The sequence below is a fragment of the Carcharhinus amblyrhynchos genome, chromosome 19 (assembly GCF_965287045.1).
Source record: "Carcharhinus amblyrhynchos chromosome 19, sCarAmb.v2.hapA, whole genome shotgun sequence".
NCBI lineage: Eukaryota > Metazoa > Chordata > Chondrichthyes > Carcharhiniformes > Carcharhinidae > Carcharhinus > Carcharhinus amblyrhynchos.
In genome coordinates, this window is record NC_137342.1 from 8,507,300 (window position 1) to 8,528,365 (window position 21,066).

General features: G+C 45.0%; 1 protein-coding gene across 3 annotated transcripts in view; it reads right to left on the minus strand.

Annotated features, from left to right (window-relative positions):
* Positions 1 to 21,066, minus strand: part of pde3a (phosphodiesterase 3A, cGMP-inhibited) — a 452,164-nt gene that overhangs the window by 94,320 nt on the left and 336,778 nt on the right. For 2 of the 3 annotated variants that reach the window (XM_080207222.1, XM_080207220.1), the window contains exons 3-4: positions 17,588 to 17,842; positions 14,472 to 14,629 (exon numbers count right to left, since the gene is read on the minus strand). In XM_080207222.1, the coding sequence (XP_080063348.1) occupies positions 14,472 to 14,629; positions 17,588 to 17,806 (377 nt within the window). In that variant the 5' untranslated portion in view covers positions 17,807 to 17,842. The remainder of the gene's footprint in view (positions 1 to 14,471; positions 14,630 to 17,587; positions 17,843 to 21,066) is intronic. The other variant, XM_080207221.1, reaches the window with a different exon arrangement.

A 21,066-nucleotide genomic window follows, 5' to 3' on the forward strand; every position in this document is an offset into this window, starting at 1 on the left:
GGTCCTGGGTTCGATTCCTGGCTCGGGTCACTGTCTGTGTGGAGTTTGCACATTCTCCTCGTGTCTGCGTGGGTTTCCTCTGGGTACTCCGGTTTCCTCCCACAGTCCAAAGATGTGCAGGTTAGGTTGATTGGCCATGCTAAAAGAAAATTGCCCTTTAGTGTCCTGAGATGCGTAGATTAGAGGAATTAGCGGGTAAATATGTAGGGATATGGGGGTAGGGCCTTGTGGTCAGTGCAGACTCAATGGGCCGAATGGCCTCTCTCTGTAGTGTAGGGTTTCTATGATGATTCAAACTCTGTGCTCCTCTAATCTTGGCTTTCTGCCCTTCCTCTATCGTCAATGCTTTAGTGCTCATGCCTTCAGCTGCTGCGATCCACACATTATAACACTCCTTCCCTGAGCCACTTTCTCCTCCTTCCTCACGTTTTAAAACCACCACTCAGGGTTGGTGTTGCTCACCTATCCTTATATTGATTTTTTAATTCATTCGTGAGATGTGAGCACCGCTGGTTGATTTGATTTCTGTCACATCGAATCCCATCGTGCAGAAAAGGGCATTCGGTCTATCAAGTCTACACCAACCACAATCCCAACCCAGCCCTTTTCCTGTAGCACCGCACATTTACCCTGTTAATACCCTAACACAAGGGGCAATTTAGCAATCAGACTAACCCACACATCTTCGGAGTGTGGGAGGAAACCGGAGCGCTTGGAGGAAACCCATGCAGACATGGGGAGAACATGCAAACTCCACACAGACAAGTGACCCAATCTGGGGATTGAACCCAGGTCCCTGATGCTGTGAGGCAGCAGTGCTAACCACTGTGCCACCCATGTGTTAGTGAAAAGTATTGTTTCTTGCGTGTTATACAAACAAATCATACTGATCATAGAGAAGCAATAAAGAGTGTAGTGTTACAGTCACAGTTGGGCCAGCATTTATTACCCACACCAGTGGGCAACTAGAGTCAATCTGTGGCTCTGGAGTCAAATGTAGGCCAGACCAGGTAAGGACAGTAGATTTCCTTCCAGCACCACAGTTTCACTGTTAATCAAGTCTTTGCTTTATTTAAAAAAAAATCTTCAAAATTAGTATTTATAGATGCTGAATTGTCCAATGTGATTTTGTCTGTGTTTATATTTATGCCACAACATTGGCACTTCACTAAATGTTTTGAGTTTTATGCCTAACTATAAGTGACAATATTAAAGTTCATTATAAGTCAAAAGTAGGCTTACATCAACACTGCAATGAAGTTACTGTGAAATTCCTCTAGTCACCACACTCTGGTGCCTGTTTGGGTACACTGAGGGAGAATCTAGTATAGCTTATGCACCTAACCTCCTCAGACTGTGGGACGAAATCCGAGCCCCCGGAGGAAACCCACGCAGACACAGGGAGAACGTGCAGACTCTGCACAGACAGTGACCCAAGCCAGAAATTGTACCCGGGTTCCTGGCGCTGTGAGGCAGCAGTGCTCACCACGGTGCAGCCTGTTTAATGGTCGCTATTCCTACGTGAGTGTGCGAGTACAGCGCTAAACTACATTTAAACCAGGTCGCAAGCAGATTGCTGCATGAAATCAGTAATTCCTTGGGATCATCCAAATATAAATTATACTAAAAATGTAGCTCAGGATTATAGGGGTAGATACTGCCCAAAAATTTGTGTAAAGGTATTAACCCCGCTGTCCAGTTCTCTCAATTTTCAACCTACAACATAGGGAGAATTTCCAACGTGGAGAGGAGACTATGCAATCAGATCTGGGTGTCTTTGTACACCAGTTACTGAAGGTAAGCATACAGGTGCAGCAAGCAGTGACAAAGGACAAATGATATGTTGGGCTTCATAGCAAGAGGATTTCAGTACAGAGATGTTTGCAGTGATATCTCGTTGTAATTGTACACAGTCTAGTTGAGACTATGCCTGGAATATTGTGTGCAGTTTTGGTCTCCTTATCTGAAGAAGGATGTTCTTGCTATGCTGGGAGTGCAGCACAGGTTACCAGACTGATTCCCGGCATGAAGTATTGGAGAGATTGAATCGGTTAGAATTATATTCCCTGGAATTTAGAAAAGTGAGAAACTTATAAAATTCTAACAGGACTAGTTGGGGTAGATGTAGGAAGGGTGTTCCTGATAGTGGGAAGTGCAGAACCAGGGGTCACAGTCTAAGGATGTAGCGTAAACCTTTTAGGACTGAGATAAGGAGAAATTTCTTCACCCAGAAAGTGGTGAGCCTGTGGAATTCTCCACCACAGAAAGTGGTTGAGGTCAAAATATTGTATGTTTTAAACATGGAGTTAGATATAGGTCTTGAGAGTAAGGGGATCAATGGATAGGGAGAGGAGGAAAAGTGGGAACAGGTTACTGAGTTGGATGATAAGCCACGGTCATAGTAAACAGTGGAGCAGGCTCAAAGGATCAAATGGCCTACTCCTGCTCCTATTTTCAATGGTACTGTGTTTCTGGGACACAGTCAGACAAACATTGACCTCAAGTCAAAGAGGAAGACATTGGAAAGGGTAATTCCACACTTGGTCAAAGGTGGAAGAGGGAGATGATGTGGTTACAGGCTACATATTGCCAGATGGAAGGCGACAATGAGGAACCAGGATTAGATTTGGATTATAAGTGCAGAATATGCAGGAAAATCTCTGCAGGTCTGATAGCACCTAAGAAGGGAGAATAGGGCCAACGTTTCGAGGCTGGATGACCCTTTATCAGAGCTTGGTGTTAATCTGAATTTTAGATTGTTTGCTTGAAGAATGATGGACTGTTTAGTAAACTTGCATAGTTCCAAGCAGCCGTTGCCTTTCTAGTTACCTAGAGTATACTGGTTGTACATTTATTATATCCAGATATTTGAGCATTGCTGAAAAAAAAAACACGTTTTGCCGAAGCTTTTTGTCTTGCATTCATCAGGACAAGAATACCAAATGTAACGGGAACAACAATTTATACTGCATGACAAAAAAGTGCCGAGTGGTTGGCAAGTGAATTCTAATTGGTGGAAGTGTTGCCATGGACAATGCCTTCACCAGAGTCCAAGTCAAAAACCCTCCCTGTCGTGGCATGTTTCTCGTGATGGAAGGTGGCGTGCCATTCGCCAGTGGCGGCATCTTCTGGTCCCACCGCTGTCAATGGAATTTCCCACTGACCGCACCGCAGGCCACCTGGAAACTCCCAGAGAGGGTGCGTCAACAAATGGACCAGAAGATCCCGCCACTGGGAACAGCCGGAGAATTCCAGCCCATGTATATTCTCTGAGCAACACACACATGCTGCACTACCAAACGACTATCCAGATAACCAATAATCACAATTATTTTCAATCAATTGGATAGTTTAACACTCAGTGGCATGGCTAACATCTTGAATAGAGTTAAGAAATACAAAGCATTCAGTCAAATAATAGCAGTGCAATAAAATATAAATAAGTACAGTGAAATCCATAATGGGTCGAGAATGAGCAACTCTGGACTGAAATCTTGCCAATCTTTCTACATAACCCGGGTTCATAGCACGCTCAAAGCAGCTGCGCAGGTTGAAGCTGTGGTTAAGAAGGCGTATGGTGTACTGGCTTTCATCAATCCAGGAATTGAGTTTAGGAGTAGAGAGATAATGTTGCAGCTATGTAGGACCCTGGTCAGATCCCACTTGGAGTACTGTGCTCAGTTCTGGTCGCCTCATTACAGGGAGGATGTGGAAGCCACAGAAAGGGTGCAGAGGAGATTTACAAGGATGTGGCCTGGATTGGGGAGCATGCCTTATGAGGATAGGCTGAGGGAGCTCGGCCTTTTCTCCTTGGAGAGACGAAGGGTGAGGGGTGACCTGATAGAGGTGTATAAGATGTTGAGAGGTATTGATCGAGTGGATAGTCAGAAGCTTTTTCCCAGGGCTGAAATGGTTGCCGCAAGAGGACACAGGTTTAGGGTGCTGGGGAGTAGGTACAGAGGAAACGTCAGGGGTAAGTTTTTCACTCAGAGGGTGGTGGAATGGGATGCCGGCAATGGTGATGGAGGCGGATTCGATACGGTCTTTTAAGAGACTTTTAGCTAAGCACATGGAACTTAGTAAGATAGAGGGTTATCGGTAAGCCTAGTAATCTCTAAGGCAGGGACATATTCGGCACAACTTTGTAGGCCGAAGGGCCTGTATTGGGCTGCAGTTTTTCTATGTTTCTATAATGCAGGATCAAAATTGAAGCATTTTCTTAGGTTGTCGTCAGGTAGAAACTGGTCTGAGCGCGCGCTAACCCAGCTCAATTCAACAGAATTATTTATTACAGCAAGAGCTTGAAGATGGTCTATTTTTTTCCACTAAAATTCAAATATTCTCTTGCAGGAACAGTGCTGCCCTAATACAGATTGGAAGAATCAAGCGGCTTATAGCAGTCTAATGGGGCAGCTGGATCATTCTGACTGTACAGAAACAGCAGCGGTTCGCATTATTCAAATTAATCCAATCATTTTTAATCAAATGCCAACATTGTGGGATTTCAGTTCACTCACATATTACAAAAGAAGGTGAACTAAAGGGCTAAATCAGTTTAGCGGAAAACGCAAGGGCAATATTTACGTAGTAGTTGAAATTTGTTATTTTAATTATGTCCCAGTCATATTCAATGTTAAGGACCTACAGAGTCATTTCCCTAATTCTCCTGCATTCAGTTCAACTGCTGATTTGTGCCGTGATATAAAATGCATTAACCGCTCATAAAAATGATTCATGCCACCCTCCACACAGCTGATGTATGTATCAGATCACACTGTCCAATTGAATTCAACTGTTTCGATCAAAGGAGCCGGAGAAGTGATAGTGAAAAGCCAGGTATCCATTTACCCAGAAACAATCTGCATGATTAATTTTTAATCCCTCACATTTTAAACACCAATTGCAGTAATGCAAATAAGGAAAAGAAAAATCATAACTTGCGTTCATACAACACTTTCTGCAGCCCCGGAAAGCACTTTGCAGCCAATTTGACACTTTTGAAATGTAATCGTTGTCGTCATGTAAATACAGCAATTTGCGCACAAGAACACACAAAGACAGACTAAATAGACTGGGTCTGTACTGGTTGGGGTTTAGAAGGATGAGGGGGGATCTTATAGAGATGTATAAGATAATGAAAGGGATGGATAGGGTAGAGGTAGAGAGATTCTTCCCGCTTAGAAAGGATAGCAGGACTAGAGGGCGCAGCCTCAAGATAAGGGGGGTGGGGAGGCAGTTTAGATCGGAGTTGAGGAGGAACTTCTTCACTCAAAGGGTGGTGAATCTCTGGAATTCTCTGCCCGTTGAAGTGGTGGAGGCTACCTCGCTAAATATATTTAAGTCACGGGTAGATAGGTTTCTGACAGACGAGGGAATTAAGGGTTAAGGGGAGAAAGCGGGAAAGTGGAATTGATTCGCTTCAGATCAGCCATGATCTTATTGAATGGCGGGGCAGGCTCGAAGGGCTACATAGTCCACTCCTGCTCCTATTTCTTATGTTCTTAAATAGCAGTGTGAGAATAGCCAGATAATGGTTTTTTAGTTTAGTTTTTTTTGTTTGTTTTTATTCCAATTCGATCAAGTCCAATTCAGAGTCCCAACAAGTTGAGACATTCCCAATCCAAGCTGACAAGGGCTCTCACCTCCTGTCTTGGGTTTGACCTACATGATCCAAGCTGATTGGAGTAGCTGTCGTTCCTCCTCCAACGCTTGATCTCATTTGCATCTGAGCCAAAAGACCGAGATGCCACTTTTAAAAATTGCTTCAAATGAAGCTGAAATGTAACCTAATGACTTCAACCAAATACAGCATGTCGATACTACACTTGATTTTAGCCAAAAGTTTTGTTGGTTTAACAGCAGGAGATACATCCTGCAGGTCTCTGAACAAGATGTGGGGATGTCGGCATTAGACGGGGGTAAGCACTTTTAAACTAAGCACTGAACAACCAGGGAATCTTTCTTTATCAAGCTGAGGGCACAGACAGGTTAGATACCTCATCCAAAAGAGTATCTTTGATGGTGCATCAGACTTGGGGTGGTGATGGCCAGTGCGATTATCACTAGAAAATCCAGAAAATCAGCGAATGTTCTGGGGACGAGGGTTCAAATCCTGCCTTGGCAGATGGTGGAATTTGAATTCAATCAAAAAATCTGGAATTAAGAATCTGCTGATGACTGTGAAATCATTGTTGATTGTCGGAAAAACCCACCTGGTTCATTAACGTCCTTTAGTGGAGGAAATCTGCCTTCCTTATCTGGTTTGGTCTACACGTGACTCTAGGCCCACATTGATTGATTCTCAACTGCCCTCCAAGGGCAACTAGGGATGGGCAATAAATGCTGGCCAACCAGCGACGCCATGTCCCACAAACGAATGAAAAAAAAAACTCCCTCAAGTACTGAGGTGAAGTGTGAACGTGGCTTCATGCTGAACCTTTTGGAGTGGCATCTGTTCCCTTTTGGCTAAGAACTAGCCTTGGATCAAGCTCAGGATGGGGTGCAATGCCTTAGCTTGTCAGCTTGGATCCTATGTGGGGATAATGAATTGGATTCAATTGGATTTTGAATTTGGTTTTTGGAGCAAGCAAGGAATGGATTTGGGTTTGACCCATTCCACTCTGAGCATTGGCTTTGTGACTTTCAGGATGGAGTAAATAATGTTTTAAAAATCTGTACCCAAAGACATTTGACTCGTCGCCATGAGTGCTACCACTGATAAAAGCTGAATCTGCACAATAATCTCTGATGTGTCTGATTTCCAAATTCTTTGCACTTTTTTTTAAGCAAGGAAGCTTAACTTAACCTCGTGTATCTGCTGACATTGGCCTGGACATTGTGGCCAGCAGTGCTAGGACTGTTCTCGCTATTGACCTTATAAAAAGCTGACCGTACATTTAGAGTTCTCTGCAGCATTAAATGACTCTTTTCCAATGCCACTTTTAATTTGAAATCATCTCAAGGAGATCTATACTCAGCAGCAAACAGGCTGATCAACCAATCAGACTAAAGATTTCTCACAGACAACAAAGCAGGAAGCAAGAAGCAAGGAATATAATTTACATTTAAATCATTATGCAAGAAACAAAATAAAGATTGGGATATGTACATGGGACTACGGGAGGAGATAAATTGCAAAACAATCTTCAAAAAATATGTTAAATTTTGAAGATCAAATAGTTTTTAAACCTTCTTCTAAGGGAATGACACTTATAAAATAATATTTTTCAAGACCAGAGAGATTGTTCAAAGGTAGTTACGATGTGGTAGCCTATTCAAAACTCAGGCTTTCCTGATTGAACAAGGTTTAATATTTGCATTGATTTTTACATCAATAATGTGTATAAACTTCACGTCAAGTCAGTAATTCTTTGTCAATTTGAGACCACCACACCAATACCCTGTGGAGGAATAGGATTGTACTGACAGCAACTTGCCAATTTCTACATTTAACCACACACACAAAGATGCCAGAAATTGCTGTTGGTTTTGTCTGCAAATGGCAGTGCGCGCTGACAGTTTCCCCATCATTACGAGCACAAATTGCGGACTTTTAATTCTATGCATTAGCTGCAACAATTTCTGCGCATTCATTTCAGTTGTTTCAAGCCTGATAGACTAAGAGGAAAGTGTAGAAACTTTGAGGCATTTTGTCTCTGGAGCTGAGCACTGACTGAGCAATGAAAAATATAAATATTCAAATCTCACCATGACAAATGGTGAAACTAGATTTCACGGATGTGTTAACTTTGGAGCTAAAGGGTAGGAATTGCCTGAAGTGTAAAAAGCCAACTGGTTCGCACATATCCTTCAGGGAAGTTGATTTCTTATTCCTGTCACTTCAGTCTACACGTGAATCCAATTCCGTACAATGTGGCTGATCCTTCATGCTCTTGGGGCAACTAGTGACAGGCGATGAATACTGCCTTGCCACTGGTGTTTGCATGCTAGGTTCTACATCAAGCAAGGAAATTCTCCAGTTGCTAACTTCAGTTTGTTGTTCACTAGACTTGCATGTGTCTTGGGCACTGATCACAGAATCCCTAACAGGGCAGAAGAAAGCCATTCAGCCCATCAACACTGCACTGGCCACAATCCCACCCAGACCCTATTCCCGGAAGCCCACATATTTACCCTGCTAATCCCCCTGACACGAGGGTCAATTTGGCATGGCCAATAAACTTAACCAACACATCTTTGGACTGTGGGAGGAAACCCACGCAGACACGGGGAGAACATGCAAACTCCACAGAGTGACCAGAGGCCGGAATCAAACCCGGGTCCTTGGCACGATGAGGCTAACCACTGTGCCACCCCTGTCATCATATACCTTGGGCATTGATGTGTAGAGTGTTTCTGGGATTTGGTTTCTTGACTGATTCAGCGTCAAAAAGACACACCACCCATTTTACTGTTCTCAACAAACCGTAGCCTGCATCTCTAATTGCCAAGGCGCTTCACAGGAGTGTTGTCAATCTAATTTGTTGCTGAGACACTTTAGGATAATATTAGTCCAGATGACCATAAGCTTGGTCAATGAGAGAGGTTTGAAGTAGCCCCTTGAGGTAAAGAGAAGGAATGATTTAGGAGGAGCATTCCAGAGTTTAGGACCCTGAACAGCGGGAGGCATGATTATCAATGGTAGGGTGATGGAAACTGAGGATTCACAGGAAGCCAGAATTTAATGAATGCAGAAATCTCAAGAGTTGATGGGTTGCAGAGACTATGGTTTCTGATTATGAACACTCCTCGTTAATGTTGAAATCATGTCACATTGAAGTGTGGGCTCTAGTTAGAAGTGAGAGCAGCTGTTACCAATTGGGGAAAGCTTAGGGCATTATCCTGAAGTATACACAAGAACAGCTTTTTATCCATGTCAAAAGTGGGAAAGGTCAGACAATGCCTGTGTTCCGTGGGTTATTTGAATAAACCTGTGATGAGGAAAGACTGCCTCCAGATTCCTCCTCTAACACAGTGACTGAGCAGTGATGCATAACACTTGTAACACCCATTAGGACGTCACTGTGGCACAGTGGTTAGCACTGCTCCCTCACAATGCCAGGGACCTGTGTTCAATTCCCGCCTTGGGTGACTGGATGGAGTTTGCACATTCTGTGTCTGCATGGGTTTCCTCCAGTTTCCTCCCATAGTCCGAAGATGCGTAGGTTAGGTGGATTGGCCATGCTAAATTGCCCTTTGGTGTTCCAAGGTGTGTAGGTTAGGGGGATCAGTGATGGTAAATGCACGGGGCTATGGGAATAGGGCAGAGGGGAGGATGCTCTTTCGGAGAGTTGGTGCAAACTTGATGGGCTGAATGGCCTCTCTCGATACTGTTGGGTCTCTACGCTTCCAATTTCCCATCACCAGTATTCTCAAAATGCACAATGCGATCCATATTTATGGGTTAAAACATACTCCCAAACTCAAAGCATTACTTAGTGAAAATGTAGCAAACTTCTTTGAAAACACTGCGTTCGTGAAAGGTTGCTTTTGGCAAACTTTTCTGCATTTCTTTAGAAATAGGGTAAAATATGGCTGAGCACATAGCAAATCACTTTCTCTGTGGCACTGCGTCAAAAATGATATGCACGCCTCAGGGCTAAGCAAACAGAACACACCCGAGTCCTGAAATTTTAGCTCGAATGGTGCGTCAAGTAGACACAAGGTGACATTAAATGTGCAACCATTTAAAAGTATTACACGGTTCACATGAGGAATTGGCCATTTGCATTGTGAAGTGGACCAGAAATCCCATATTTGTAACGCGCCTCACACAACTCCCTTACCATTGGCACAGCCAGCTGGAGTCCGTCACAGTCTTACCCACAGCGCTACACTGTGAGGACAGGCCAGGCCATGCGAGGACAGCCTGTCAACATTATTCACAATACCGGGTTGCATAAAAGCAGCAGGAGGCCATTCAGCCCTCTGAGCCCCTGCTTGGCTCTTCTACAAGCACACGACCGATCTCGTAGTGATCTCAACTCCGCTTTAAATAAGGGATAACGCTTCCAAAATATTCCAAAAAGGAGGAGGAGTGGTTTGCTCGCAAGTCTCAGAATTTGAAGAACTTTCGGCTTTTTTGGAATTCACATGGCAAACGGAAGATTGGAGACACGGGCACCAACAATAATGACTACTGAAAATCATGGGGCTGGTCTATCAATTGCACCTACAATGTCATTATTCCAAGGACCCTGGTCTGGCGGAACAGAGCAGCAATGCGTGAAATGGGCAGCACAGTGACACAGTGCCTCACAGCTCCAGGGGCCCGGGTTCAATTCTGCTCTCGGGTCGCCGTCTGCGTGGAGTTTGCACATTCTCCCTGTGTCTGAGTGGGTTTCCTCCGGGTGTTCCATAGAACCATAGAAAATTCCAGCTCAGAAACAGGCCTTTTGGCCCTTCCTGTCTGAGCTGAACCATTTTTTGCCTCGTCCCCCTGACCTGCACTTGGACCATATCCCCCCACACCCCTCTCATCCGTGAACCCGTCCAAGTTTTTCTTAAATGTTAAAAGTGACCCCGCATTTATCCGGCAGCTCATCCCACTCTCCCACCACGCTCTGTGTGAAGAATCCCCCCCTAATATTCCCTTTAAACTTTTCTCCTTTCACCCTTAACCCATGCCCTCTGGTTTTTTTTCTCCCCTAGCCTCAGTGGAAAAAGCCTGCTTGCATTCACTCTATCTATACCCATCAAAATCTTATACACCTCTACCAAATCTCCCCTCATTCTTCTACGCCCCAGGGAATAAAGTCCTAACCTATTTGACCTCTCTCTGTAACTCAGCTTCTCAAGTCACGGCAACATCCTTGTGAACCTTCTCTGCACTCTTTCGACCTTATTTACATCCTTCCTGTAACGAGGTGACCAAAACTGTACACTATACTCTAAATTCGGCCTCACCAATGCCTTATATAACCTTACTGTAACACTCCAACTTTTATACTCGATACTCCGATTTATAAAGGCCGGTTTCTCCTACGCTCCAAAGTTGTGCAGGTTAGGCTGATTGGCCATGCTAAATTGCCACTTCGTGTCAGGGAACTAGTGGGGTGAATATGTGGGGTTCCAGGGATAAGGCTTAGGTGGCATTGTTATCAGTGCAGACTAGATGGACCGAATGGCCTTCTTCTATGATTAGAGGTGACATGCAAGATCAGTGATCAGGATTAATGAAGAAAGGACAGTGTTGCTCTGACAAAGATTTGGCAAAGGGTCATCTGGGTTTGAAATGCGAGCTCTTTTCTCTCCTTGCTGCCAGACCAGCTGAGATTTTCCAGCGTTTTCTCTTTTGGTTTCAGATTGCAGCATCTGCAGTAATTTGCATTTATCGAGTGTTACTCCAACTGCCCTTCCACGAACCTATCTGAGTGAAGACCCCAACATTTCACCCGCAGTGGTTGCATGTGGAGTCGTCCATTCCAGAGATGTGAGTACAAGGCTGAGACTGACAATGCAGTGGAAGTGCTGAGGACGGGTTGTATCATTATAGGTGCTGTCCTCAGAGTGACACATTCATCTGAAGCTCCAGTTCTGAGCTGCTTGATCTGTTCAAAGTCTATCCCATTGGTCACAGTGATAGTTCCACACAACACGCTGGAAGGTTCTCTCACCGTGAAGGTGGGAATTTGGTGTCCATGCAGATTGGCGCGTTGGTTACCCCACTGATACTGTCTTGGACTGCTGCGTCTATGCTGGATAGGTTGGTGAGGATGAGGGAGGTTGCTCAAGCTTCTTGGTACCCTCATCATCTGCGGATGAGCAGGGTACATCGAGGGCCAAAGGGCCTGTACTGCGCTATAATGTTCTAGGGTAAATACGTGGGGTTATGGGAATGGGGCCTGGGTGGGATTGTGGTTGGTGCAGACTCGATGGGCCGAATGACTTCCTTCTGCACTGTAGGGATTCTGTGGTCTGGCAGATCCAGTCCAGCAGCTATGTCCTTTCGGAATTACACAGTAAGAAGTCTCACAACACCAGGTTCAAGTCCAACGTTTATTTGGTAGCTTTCGGAATGCTTCCACAAGCTAGTGGTGTTCACCACCAAATAAACCCGTTAGACTTCAACCTGGTGTTGTGAGGCTTCTTACTGTGTTTACCCCAGTCCAACGCCGGCATCTTCACATCATGACTACTTTCGGATATAGCCAGCATAGTCAGTCACAGTGATACCAAGCCATTTTTATGGTAGAGTTACACACAGTCATCATCATTGCCACCATCACTGCTTCTTCCAACAGCGAGGAGTATTGATTCAACAGCTGGAGGGGGCGAGGGTGGGCGGGGTGAGGGTGAATTGGGGAGGGAAGGGGAGGGAGGTTGGTAATTAGCCTGTTAGTTCCCACGTCTATTTCAATTTTATTACCCGTCATCGGAACAGATCTGATTAAAAGCCGAAAAGGCTGGAAAATCTCAGCAGGTCTGACAAAGGGTCATCCAAAAGTCAGCTCTATTGTCTCTCCATAGATGCTGTCAGACCTGCGGAGATTTTCCAGCATTTTTGGTTTTTGTTTCAGATTCCAGCATCCGCAGTGTTCTACTTTTACGCATTCTTGACTACACTTTCAGCACGTTTTGTTTTTATTTCAGATTTCCAGTATTTTGCTTTTCTTTCAGGAGTGAAGGTGTTAGAATTTTCGAACGCTCTTGTGAAAAACGGTCACAGATGCCAACTCTCGAGATGTGATTGATAAATGCATGTTAACCTGGACTATTCATTGGTTTGGGGCAAGGGCAGGGTTAGATCACGGATCAGATAGAATCTCACTGTATGGTCAAAAAACTGATTGGCCTCCTCTGGCTCCTCAGGAAGTTGAGCGCCCAAACTGATTAAACTCACTTCTGAAAATGCGTTGTCAAGTCACCTTTGAGTCACTATGACTTAAGGTAGGGCAGTTAAACCTGAAGAAACCCTGAATTTGGGCTTCACGACCACATTAACCATGTCAACAGAATATGGACCCTTCATGAAGGCAATTGCAGGCATAACTTACTGTAAAATTAAACAGTTAAAACTAGTGATTGGGTCATTAGAAATGCACAGCAGGCAAAGCTGGAATTAGAGACCGGTTGGTGTGGTGGGGAGAGGGAGTGCAGGGAAGGGTGTGTGGGGTGGGGGGAGAGGGGAGTGTGCAGGGAATGGTGCATGGTGGGGGCGGGTTCAGTGGATAGGCTTGGTTGTCTGACCGTGATTGCGTCACATGCTTCCAATGGGAACCACGTGACACCAAATTTTCCAATATTCTCTCCTTACGGATGTTGCCCTGACCTGCTGAGATTTCCCAGCGTTTTCTCTTTTGGTTTCAGATTCCAGCATCCGCAGGAATTGGCTTTTCTCCCCATGTCTGCGTGGGTTTCCTCCGGGTGCTCCGGTTTCCTCCCACAAGCCAAAGATGTGTGGGTTAGGCCATGCTAACGGCGCATAGGATGCTCCTTTGGACATTTGTTGTAGGCTTAATGAGCAGAATGGCCGCCTTCTGCAGTGCAGATACTCTACAGCTCTTCACAAGATTGAATGTTTCAGGCATTTTATTCCATATTTGTCTGTTAATGATGAAGTGGGTCGGGGGGGTGGGGGGGAGTGGATACGTCCGGTTATCTGACCCCGGCTCCATGATAGGAAGGCCTGGTGAACGATGGAGGGGGGCGCGGAATGGGCATTGTGTGCAGGAAGTTTGTTGGTGCCCAGGACCCACGACTGTTTAGTGCCGGCCCTCATGACATGCACGAGGAAGAATGCAGTCTCCCAAGAACGCTCAAGGTATAAGCAAATATTTATCTGTTTTGTCTGCAACATTTTCATACTTCAGTGAGAGAGTAATGAACAGACCTGTATCCATGTCTCCTTTGCTTTGCTAATGGACACCCTTCCATTTTGCGGACACAAATAATTTCCGGAGCAATGCATCGGGAACATTTGTTGGGAAACTTAAAGTCAACACCCATCTCCGTTAAAACCCATTGGCTCCACTGGTCACAGGCACAGAAGTTGTACATTGTGATAAGTCCCAGGACTTGTGTGACCTCTCAGCTGGACGCCTTGAATATAAGCTCTCTGAGGATTAACTTAGCAGGTGGAGTTCGTATATCGAGCCTTACACCGAGCAGGCCCTTAAGTGGGTCATAGAATCCCTACTGCGCAGAAGGAGGCCATTCAGCCCATTAGGTCCATACTGACCACAATCCCACCCAGGTCCTATTTCCCTCACCCCACATGCTAATCCCCCGACACTAGGCTCAATTTAGCATGGCCAATCAACCTGACCCGCACATCTGTGGGAGGAAACTGGAGCACCCAGAGGAAACCCACGCAGACGACAGGAGAATACGCAAACACCACTATCATTATACTATTGCCCCCGTTGGGACCTGTTTGTGATCGCCACAGGCTTGTGGTTTTTGCTTTGGTTTATGTTGTGCAATAAAAGTACAGTTCCATTGTACATCCAAATTTACCAAGTTCTGAGTACCTGCTCGATGGGGCTTCATGGGAGGGTTTGATGCTCGCGCTGCGGTCCCTCCTAACAGGCCCAGGCTCCATGGTGGGCAGGCCAGTGGCAGAGGTTGTCGTGGTCCATGTGGATGAAATCCGTCTCAATAATCCCGGAGGAAGACTTCTCCTCAATCGCTGCAGGAAACAAAAGGGTTCAACAACCAGCTGAAATCATCAATAAGCCCGATTTCAAAAAGACAGGTGTGTGTGTGGACAATATTGTCTTAAGTTAATTCAGCTCAATCCTAAAGGCAGAAGTGGGAAAGTACAATATCACAAATGCAATTGCAGTTCCTTGATTCTACCAAAAAAAATCTCTTCAATAAATATTTCTTCATCTTTTTGGAGTAAAATATCAATTATAAATTAAATAACAGATTTTTTCATCACATCTTAAAGTATTATAAACAAAGAAAAATGCTGCAATTTTGTAAATAGAATAAACAGTTGATTAAATCAAATTATATAGAATGGTTGCTCAGTTTATCCAAGACTGCGATAAAAGGGATATTTATGCATTTTATTCATTAAACCTCCTCTTACAAATCCATCTTCCTGATGGTTTGACAGCCACCTAGCTAGTCAAGGGCAATTATTGTTTTAAACAGTATTTTCCTCAGACACAACACTCACACGCAATCAAGAATCCAAGACTGCTTTGTATGAAACATCTCAAAAGGGAAAGTTAATGGACCACAAGGTCTTTGTCGTATCTGCTGTCTTTTCCCTGTTCAATTCTATAAAATCGTTCACCGAGAAACGACGCCAACTGTTGAAGAATTCCGATCCCAATTGTATGTGCAACTGCTTATAGATCTACGATCGCTACGTCAATGCAGCTATCGTGGACCTACACAGAGTTCAAATCATTGATGTCTCCAGTATCCTTTTACCTGCCCACCACCACTACAACGCCCCCCCGCCCCGCCCGCGCACCCCCCTGCCCCACCCACAACCCCCCCCCCCAAAACACATACACACACACACCCACACAACATTCTGTTCCAATGTGTGGAGGATTTCAGGCTAATCACACTGGAAACCAAGCCATGGGCCTCATCTATGTAAAACTGGTGGGCTGTGTGTTGGAACGCCTGACTGGCTTATTCACTAAACTTCCTCTTACAAATCCACAGATCCATCTGTCTGATGGTTGGATAACCACCTATCGAGCCAACAACGGTCACAGGAGGGGAGAGGTTTCGGCACCTAGCTGGTCTACAGGTATGTTTCGGGAGAGGGGCTAAGGAGAAGGTCATGACCAGCCAGGCAAGGCCTGTACAGCTGAGGAAGCCTGAAGAAATACTCCTTTACCTCTTGGGTCCATATAAATGATAAGCAGGTAAAGAGTTTGCCACCTCCAGCGATTCATTTAAAGTTAGTTGCCATTGACCCAGCAAAATGGTAATTATGTGTAGTCCATGAATGACCATTGGCTTCTCATAAGAACATAAGAAATAGGAGCAGGAGTAGGCCATCTAGCCCTTCGAGCCCGCCCCGCCATTCAATAAGATCATGGCTGATCTGAAGTGGATCAGTTCCACTTTCCCGCTTTCTCCCCATAACCCTTAATTCCCTTATCTGTCAAAAATCTACCCGTGACTTAAATATATTTAGCGAGGTAGCCCTCCGCCACTTCAACGGGCAGAGAATTCCAGAGATTCACCACCTTTGAGTGAAGAAGTTCCTCCTCAACTCCGTTCTAAACTGTCCCCCCCTTATCTTGAGGCTGTGCCCTCTAGTCCTGCTGTCCTTTCTGAGCGAGAAGAATCTCTCTACCTCTACCCTATCCTTCCCTTTCATTATCTCTTTCTCTCCATTATTTCTCTCTCCATTAGAGTGAGAGAAATGAGTTTGATAGCTTGACAGGCATCACTTCACATCAAACATGAGGCAATGGGAAAAAGAGCAGACTTTTATGTGTTACCACAACTGGTACAGGAATTGAACCCATGCTGTTGGCATCATACTCCAGCCATCTAACCAACCCCACAAAGAGTTCATGCAAGACTTGCCTGCCACTCACCCAAGCCCCACACTAACCTCTTCATTGGGATGTCTTTCCGTCCTTAGAATTTGCACCAAGTGGGTTCTCAGTTTCACTGACATCGACCCGTAACTAAACTTGCTCAGTTCCCCTCAGCAGTCACTTGACCGCACACCTTCAAACTGAACAGAAATTCTACACTCACTGTGCCACACCAGGGGCCTCCGTGGGATTTTGTTCATCGCCCAATGGGAGCACTTGTCGTGTTCACGACTCTTACATTCCCAACGTGTGAACCTGATCAGAAGCTAGCGAGGTCCACGGAAAGAAAATTCTCTCGCTGGAGTCCAGTGGAGCAGGAGCCCCTTTGGACCCCACAAGGAGAGACTAAGGGTGCGACCTTACCAGCCATTCACGCCACACTCCCGCTGCAGCGAGATCAGAGAATTTGGCGCCCAGCCAAATCCCCGTTCCTGGCAGCCGGGATGGGAAAATCGCGCCAGCGTGAATGGTGGTAAGATTTTGGCCTAAGCTTCTGTCATCCTGGTTATCAGGTAACCAATGGTAATATGCTGTCAGGGTCAACTGACCTGTAGACAATACAACCAATGGCAAAATGATGTGGTTTTCAGCTGACCAGGTACAAATTAAAAGCAGATGGGAATTGTGGGGAGCTTCTGCGGCCAAGTGTTAGAGCAATTAAGTTTCTTTACTCAACCTTTTTCTTTAATTTACTTTCTGAAGTTAGTTCTTTGATTGCTTGCAATTGAAGTATGAACAATCCCCAATTCTGTTAACCCGCAGCACTATTATTCACAGCGGCACCATCTGCTTCTACTGTCCAGCTCCCACCGTCATCTGAGACAGATTGATGGGCAGGTCTGGAAAATTCTGACTCTTTAGACACATACGTTCCTCCCTGAAGGACGGCCATTGGCTGTCACTGGAAGATATGAGAAATCCTGACTTTCCACAGCAAAGGTCGCTGTGCACGGGTGGACGAGGGATTTGTTCGGTCGTAGGAAAAGATACACCAACATCAAACAAGTGAAGACTGCTGCCGACCCACACACGATCAAAGGAAAATGGAAGATCTCTAGGTATACCTTTGGGATCGTGAGTTTCTCTCCTGGGCATTCTTCGGAGTCAGAGCCCGCGTAGGACTCACTGAACGACACTAACGGATTTATTCTGGGCTTGTGGACGGGCTGGAAGGTCAGCTGTGTGCTGAGGAGATTGCTGACGGCCCTTAAGGAGGTACTGACATTGGGCGGCAGGGAAGGATCAGCCAGAAGATCTGTAATTAATCCGTGTGCCTCACCCATCACAGCTATGTCCACAGTGACGCTGGTGCCTGAAGACTGAAAGAAAACAAGGATACGTTAACAGTAGCCCAAGGAGGTGCCTCAAACTTCTACTCATCCAATAAAACGCATAAACTCAGCTTTTAACTCAGATGAATTTTCTACGTCCAACACATTTCAATCAGCCTATGTAATGCTCATTAATTAGCCAACTCTGCCATTCAAAGTAAGAATGTGGGCAATCTACTATCAATCTGAATGAGATTCTTCAGCCTTGATGTGGATGTGCCGGCGTTGGACTGGGGTCTTCAGCCTCCCAGCCGTGTGTTTCCCGCCAGTGGGAGGTAGTGTGTGGTTTACTAGTGATGGGATTCTCCGGTTCCCCCCCCACTGTCAATGGGAATTCCCATTGACATCATCCCATGCTGGCGGAAAATCCGCGGATGTGTGGCCGGTGAGACCGGAGAACCCCGCCAACATGGACGGCTGGAGAATTCTTTCTTGTTAATTTTCCCACTGATTCACCAATGGGCACAAGTGTAAGTAAGGATGTGAAAAAAAGGGCGAAATATGGTACAATTTAAATCGGTAACTTACATCTGCCATCAATGAGATGGCTTTGGAACTCCGCATAGCGTAGAATAGCTAACAGCTCATTTTAACCGATACACCATGATTTAACCCTAATCCTCACTCAAGTTACATATAATACTTGTTATCTAGTATTCCTAAATGCTGAAAAATGTCAGCAGTTCTGGCAGAGTGTCATATGGACTTGTAGGATACAGAAAATAGGCCATTTGGCTCTTTGAGCTTGCTCTGCTATTCATTATGATCGTGACTGATCACTCAACTCAATAGCCTTTCCCCGAAATCCTTTGATCCTCTTTGCTTCAAGAGCGATATCTAACTGTTCCTTGAAAACATTCAATGTTTTGGCCTCAACTACTTTCTATGATAATGAATTCCAGAGGAATCTTCTCAAAGGTTTACCCCGTATCCTTAGACTGTGACCCCTGATTCTGGGCACCCCCACCATGAGGAATATCCTTTCTGCATATCCCCTGCTAGTTCCTCGTAGAATTTTACAGAGATTTCCCCCTCAATCTTGAAACGTGAGCTTGGTTTCTCTCTCCACGGATGCTGCCAGACCTGCTGGGTTTTTCTAACTCTTGCCTAAATCTTCCAGTCCCACTCGCCACAAGAATGTGAAAATAAGGATGAAATATGGCATAATTTACCTGGGCGGGGCTGATAATTTGATAGACCAGCAAAAGATCCATTGTGCTCGAGTAGGAATTTCTGAATCTATGTTGGGCAGGACCAGAAAATCCCATCCACTTCCTCTTTATTTTTCAGATTTTTAACATCCACGTTCTTTTGCTTTTATTCATCTTTCAGTTCTGCTGTGAGCCTGCGGACATCTCTATCTTAATCAGAAATGAAGGCTGCAATCAGCCTTCAGGATACGACTCTCACCAATGTTTACAGATGCACCATAGAAATCATTCTTTCTGGTTATATCACAGCTTGGTGCTCTGCCCAAGACCGCAAGGAACTACAAAAGGGTTGTGGACGTAACCCAGTTCATCACGCAAACCAACCTCCCATCCATCGACTCTGTCTACCCTTCCCACTGCCTCGGAAAAGCAGCCAGCATAATCAAGGACCCCATGCATCCCAGGTATTCTCTCTTCCACCTTCTTCCATCAGGAAAAAGATACAAAATTCTGGGGTCACATACCAACCGACTCAGCTTCTTCCCTGCTGTTGCCAGATATTTGACTGGACTGACCTCGCACTAAGTTGACCTTCTCTACACCCTAGCTATGACTGTAACACTACATTCCGCACTCTCTCCTTGCCTGCTGTATGAACAGTATGCTTTGTCTGTGCAGTGCACAAGAAACAAGACTTTTCACTGTACACTAATACACGCGACAATGATAAATTGAATGGACCTATCTTAAGTTGATCTTTCTCTACACGCCAGCTATGACTACATTCTGCACTCTTCTTTGCTGTTCTATGAACGGTATACTTTGTCTTGTATAGCACGTAAGAAACAATACTTTTCGCTGCATACTAATACATGTGACAATAATAAATCAAACTATCGGCTTTTCTCAACCCATTTCTCTAAGTTGTACATTTTCCCTTCATTGTAGTATTGATCCTCTTTGGGTTTTTCTTTTGGTTAGATAAGCTCTTCCTTTCACTCCAGAATAAGCTCTGGGGAACATCATCGGTTAACCATGTGTTATTATATAATCTTACTAACGACAACAGGGAACAATTCTTTTTCCTGTGGAATGGTTTCCATAGTGTGTGAAATCAGTTAGTTCTTTGGCAACTGAGCAATGTGTTAAAAAAAAATGGATGGTGATGGCGGAATAAGTAGAGAGAGCTTTTAAAAAGCATCAAGAGTCCGGTTGAAAATGGGCATTACACTGTTGGATGTGGTGTCAGCTGGTTTATAATAAATTTCCATCGATCTATGTTAAAAGGAGTTGTAGGGTTTCGACTTAATGTTGCTCATTGCAATGTTAATGGCCCTGTTAGATTGATTATGAACCCAATAAGCATTTGTCTAAATCCTCTGTCAGCTGCATGCGTTAGCTATAACCTTGATACGTGCCCCCCGTGGCTGTCTGAGATTTCGAACCTTTCACACTGTCCGTTGAAACACCCTCGAAGACTGTCATCTCTCAGAGCTGGAGTCGAGATTGATCCTGGGCTATCAAAACAATCGCTATTACATCGCTCTTCAGTTAAACGTTTATTGACTTGGACTGGAATATCTGATGGATCACACAGCAGGGGACTAAAGTGACACCGCCAGCGGCTGGTGCTCTGCTAATTTCTTCATGCCTCATGGTTGAGTTACTTATAGGAGTTCCCCACTTTCAATTATAATGGTCAATATGTCTAGAGAAAAGAAAGCAGGAGAGGGTTACCTGTTGCCTTCGTGTTGCGTACTCAAAGAATCCCTACAATGCAGAAGGAGGCCATTCAGTACATCGAGTCTGCACCAACAGCAATCCTGCCCAGGCTCTATCCCCATGTATTTCCCCGCTCCTGGGGCAATTTAGTACAGCCATATCAACCCAAACTGCATATCTTTGGATTATGGGAAGAAATCAGAGCACCCAGGGGATGCAGATACTGGGAGACCGTGCAAAATCCACACAGCGACCCAAGGCTGGAATTGAACTTGGATCCCTGGTGCTGTGAGGCAGCAGTGCTAACCACTGTGCCACCAAAAGTAAAAGCAAGTCCTC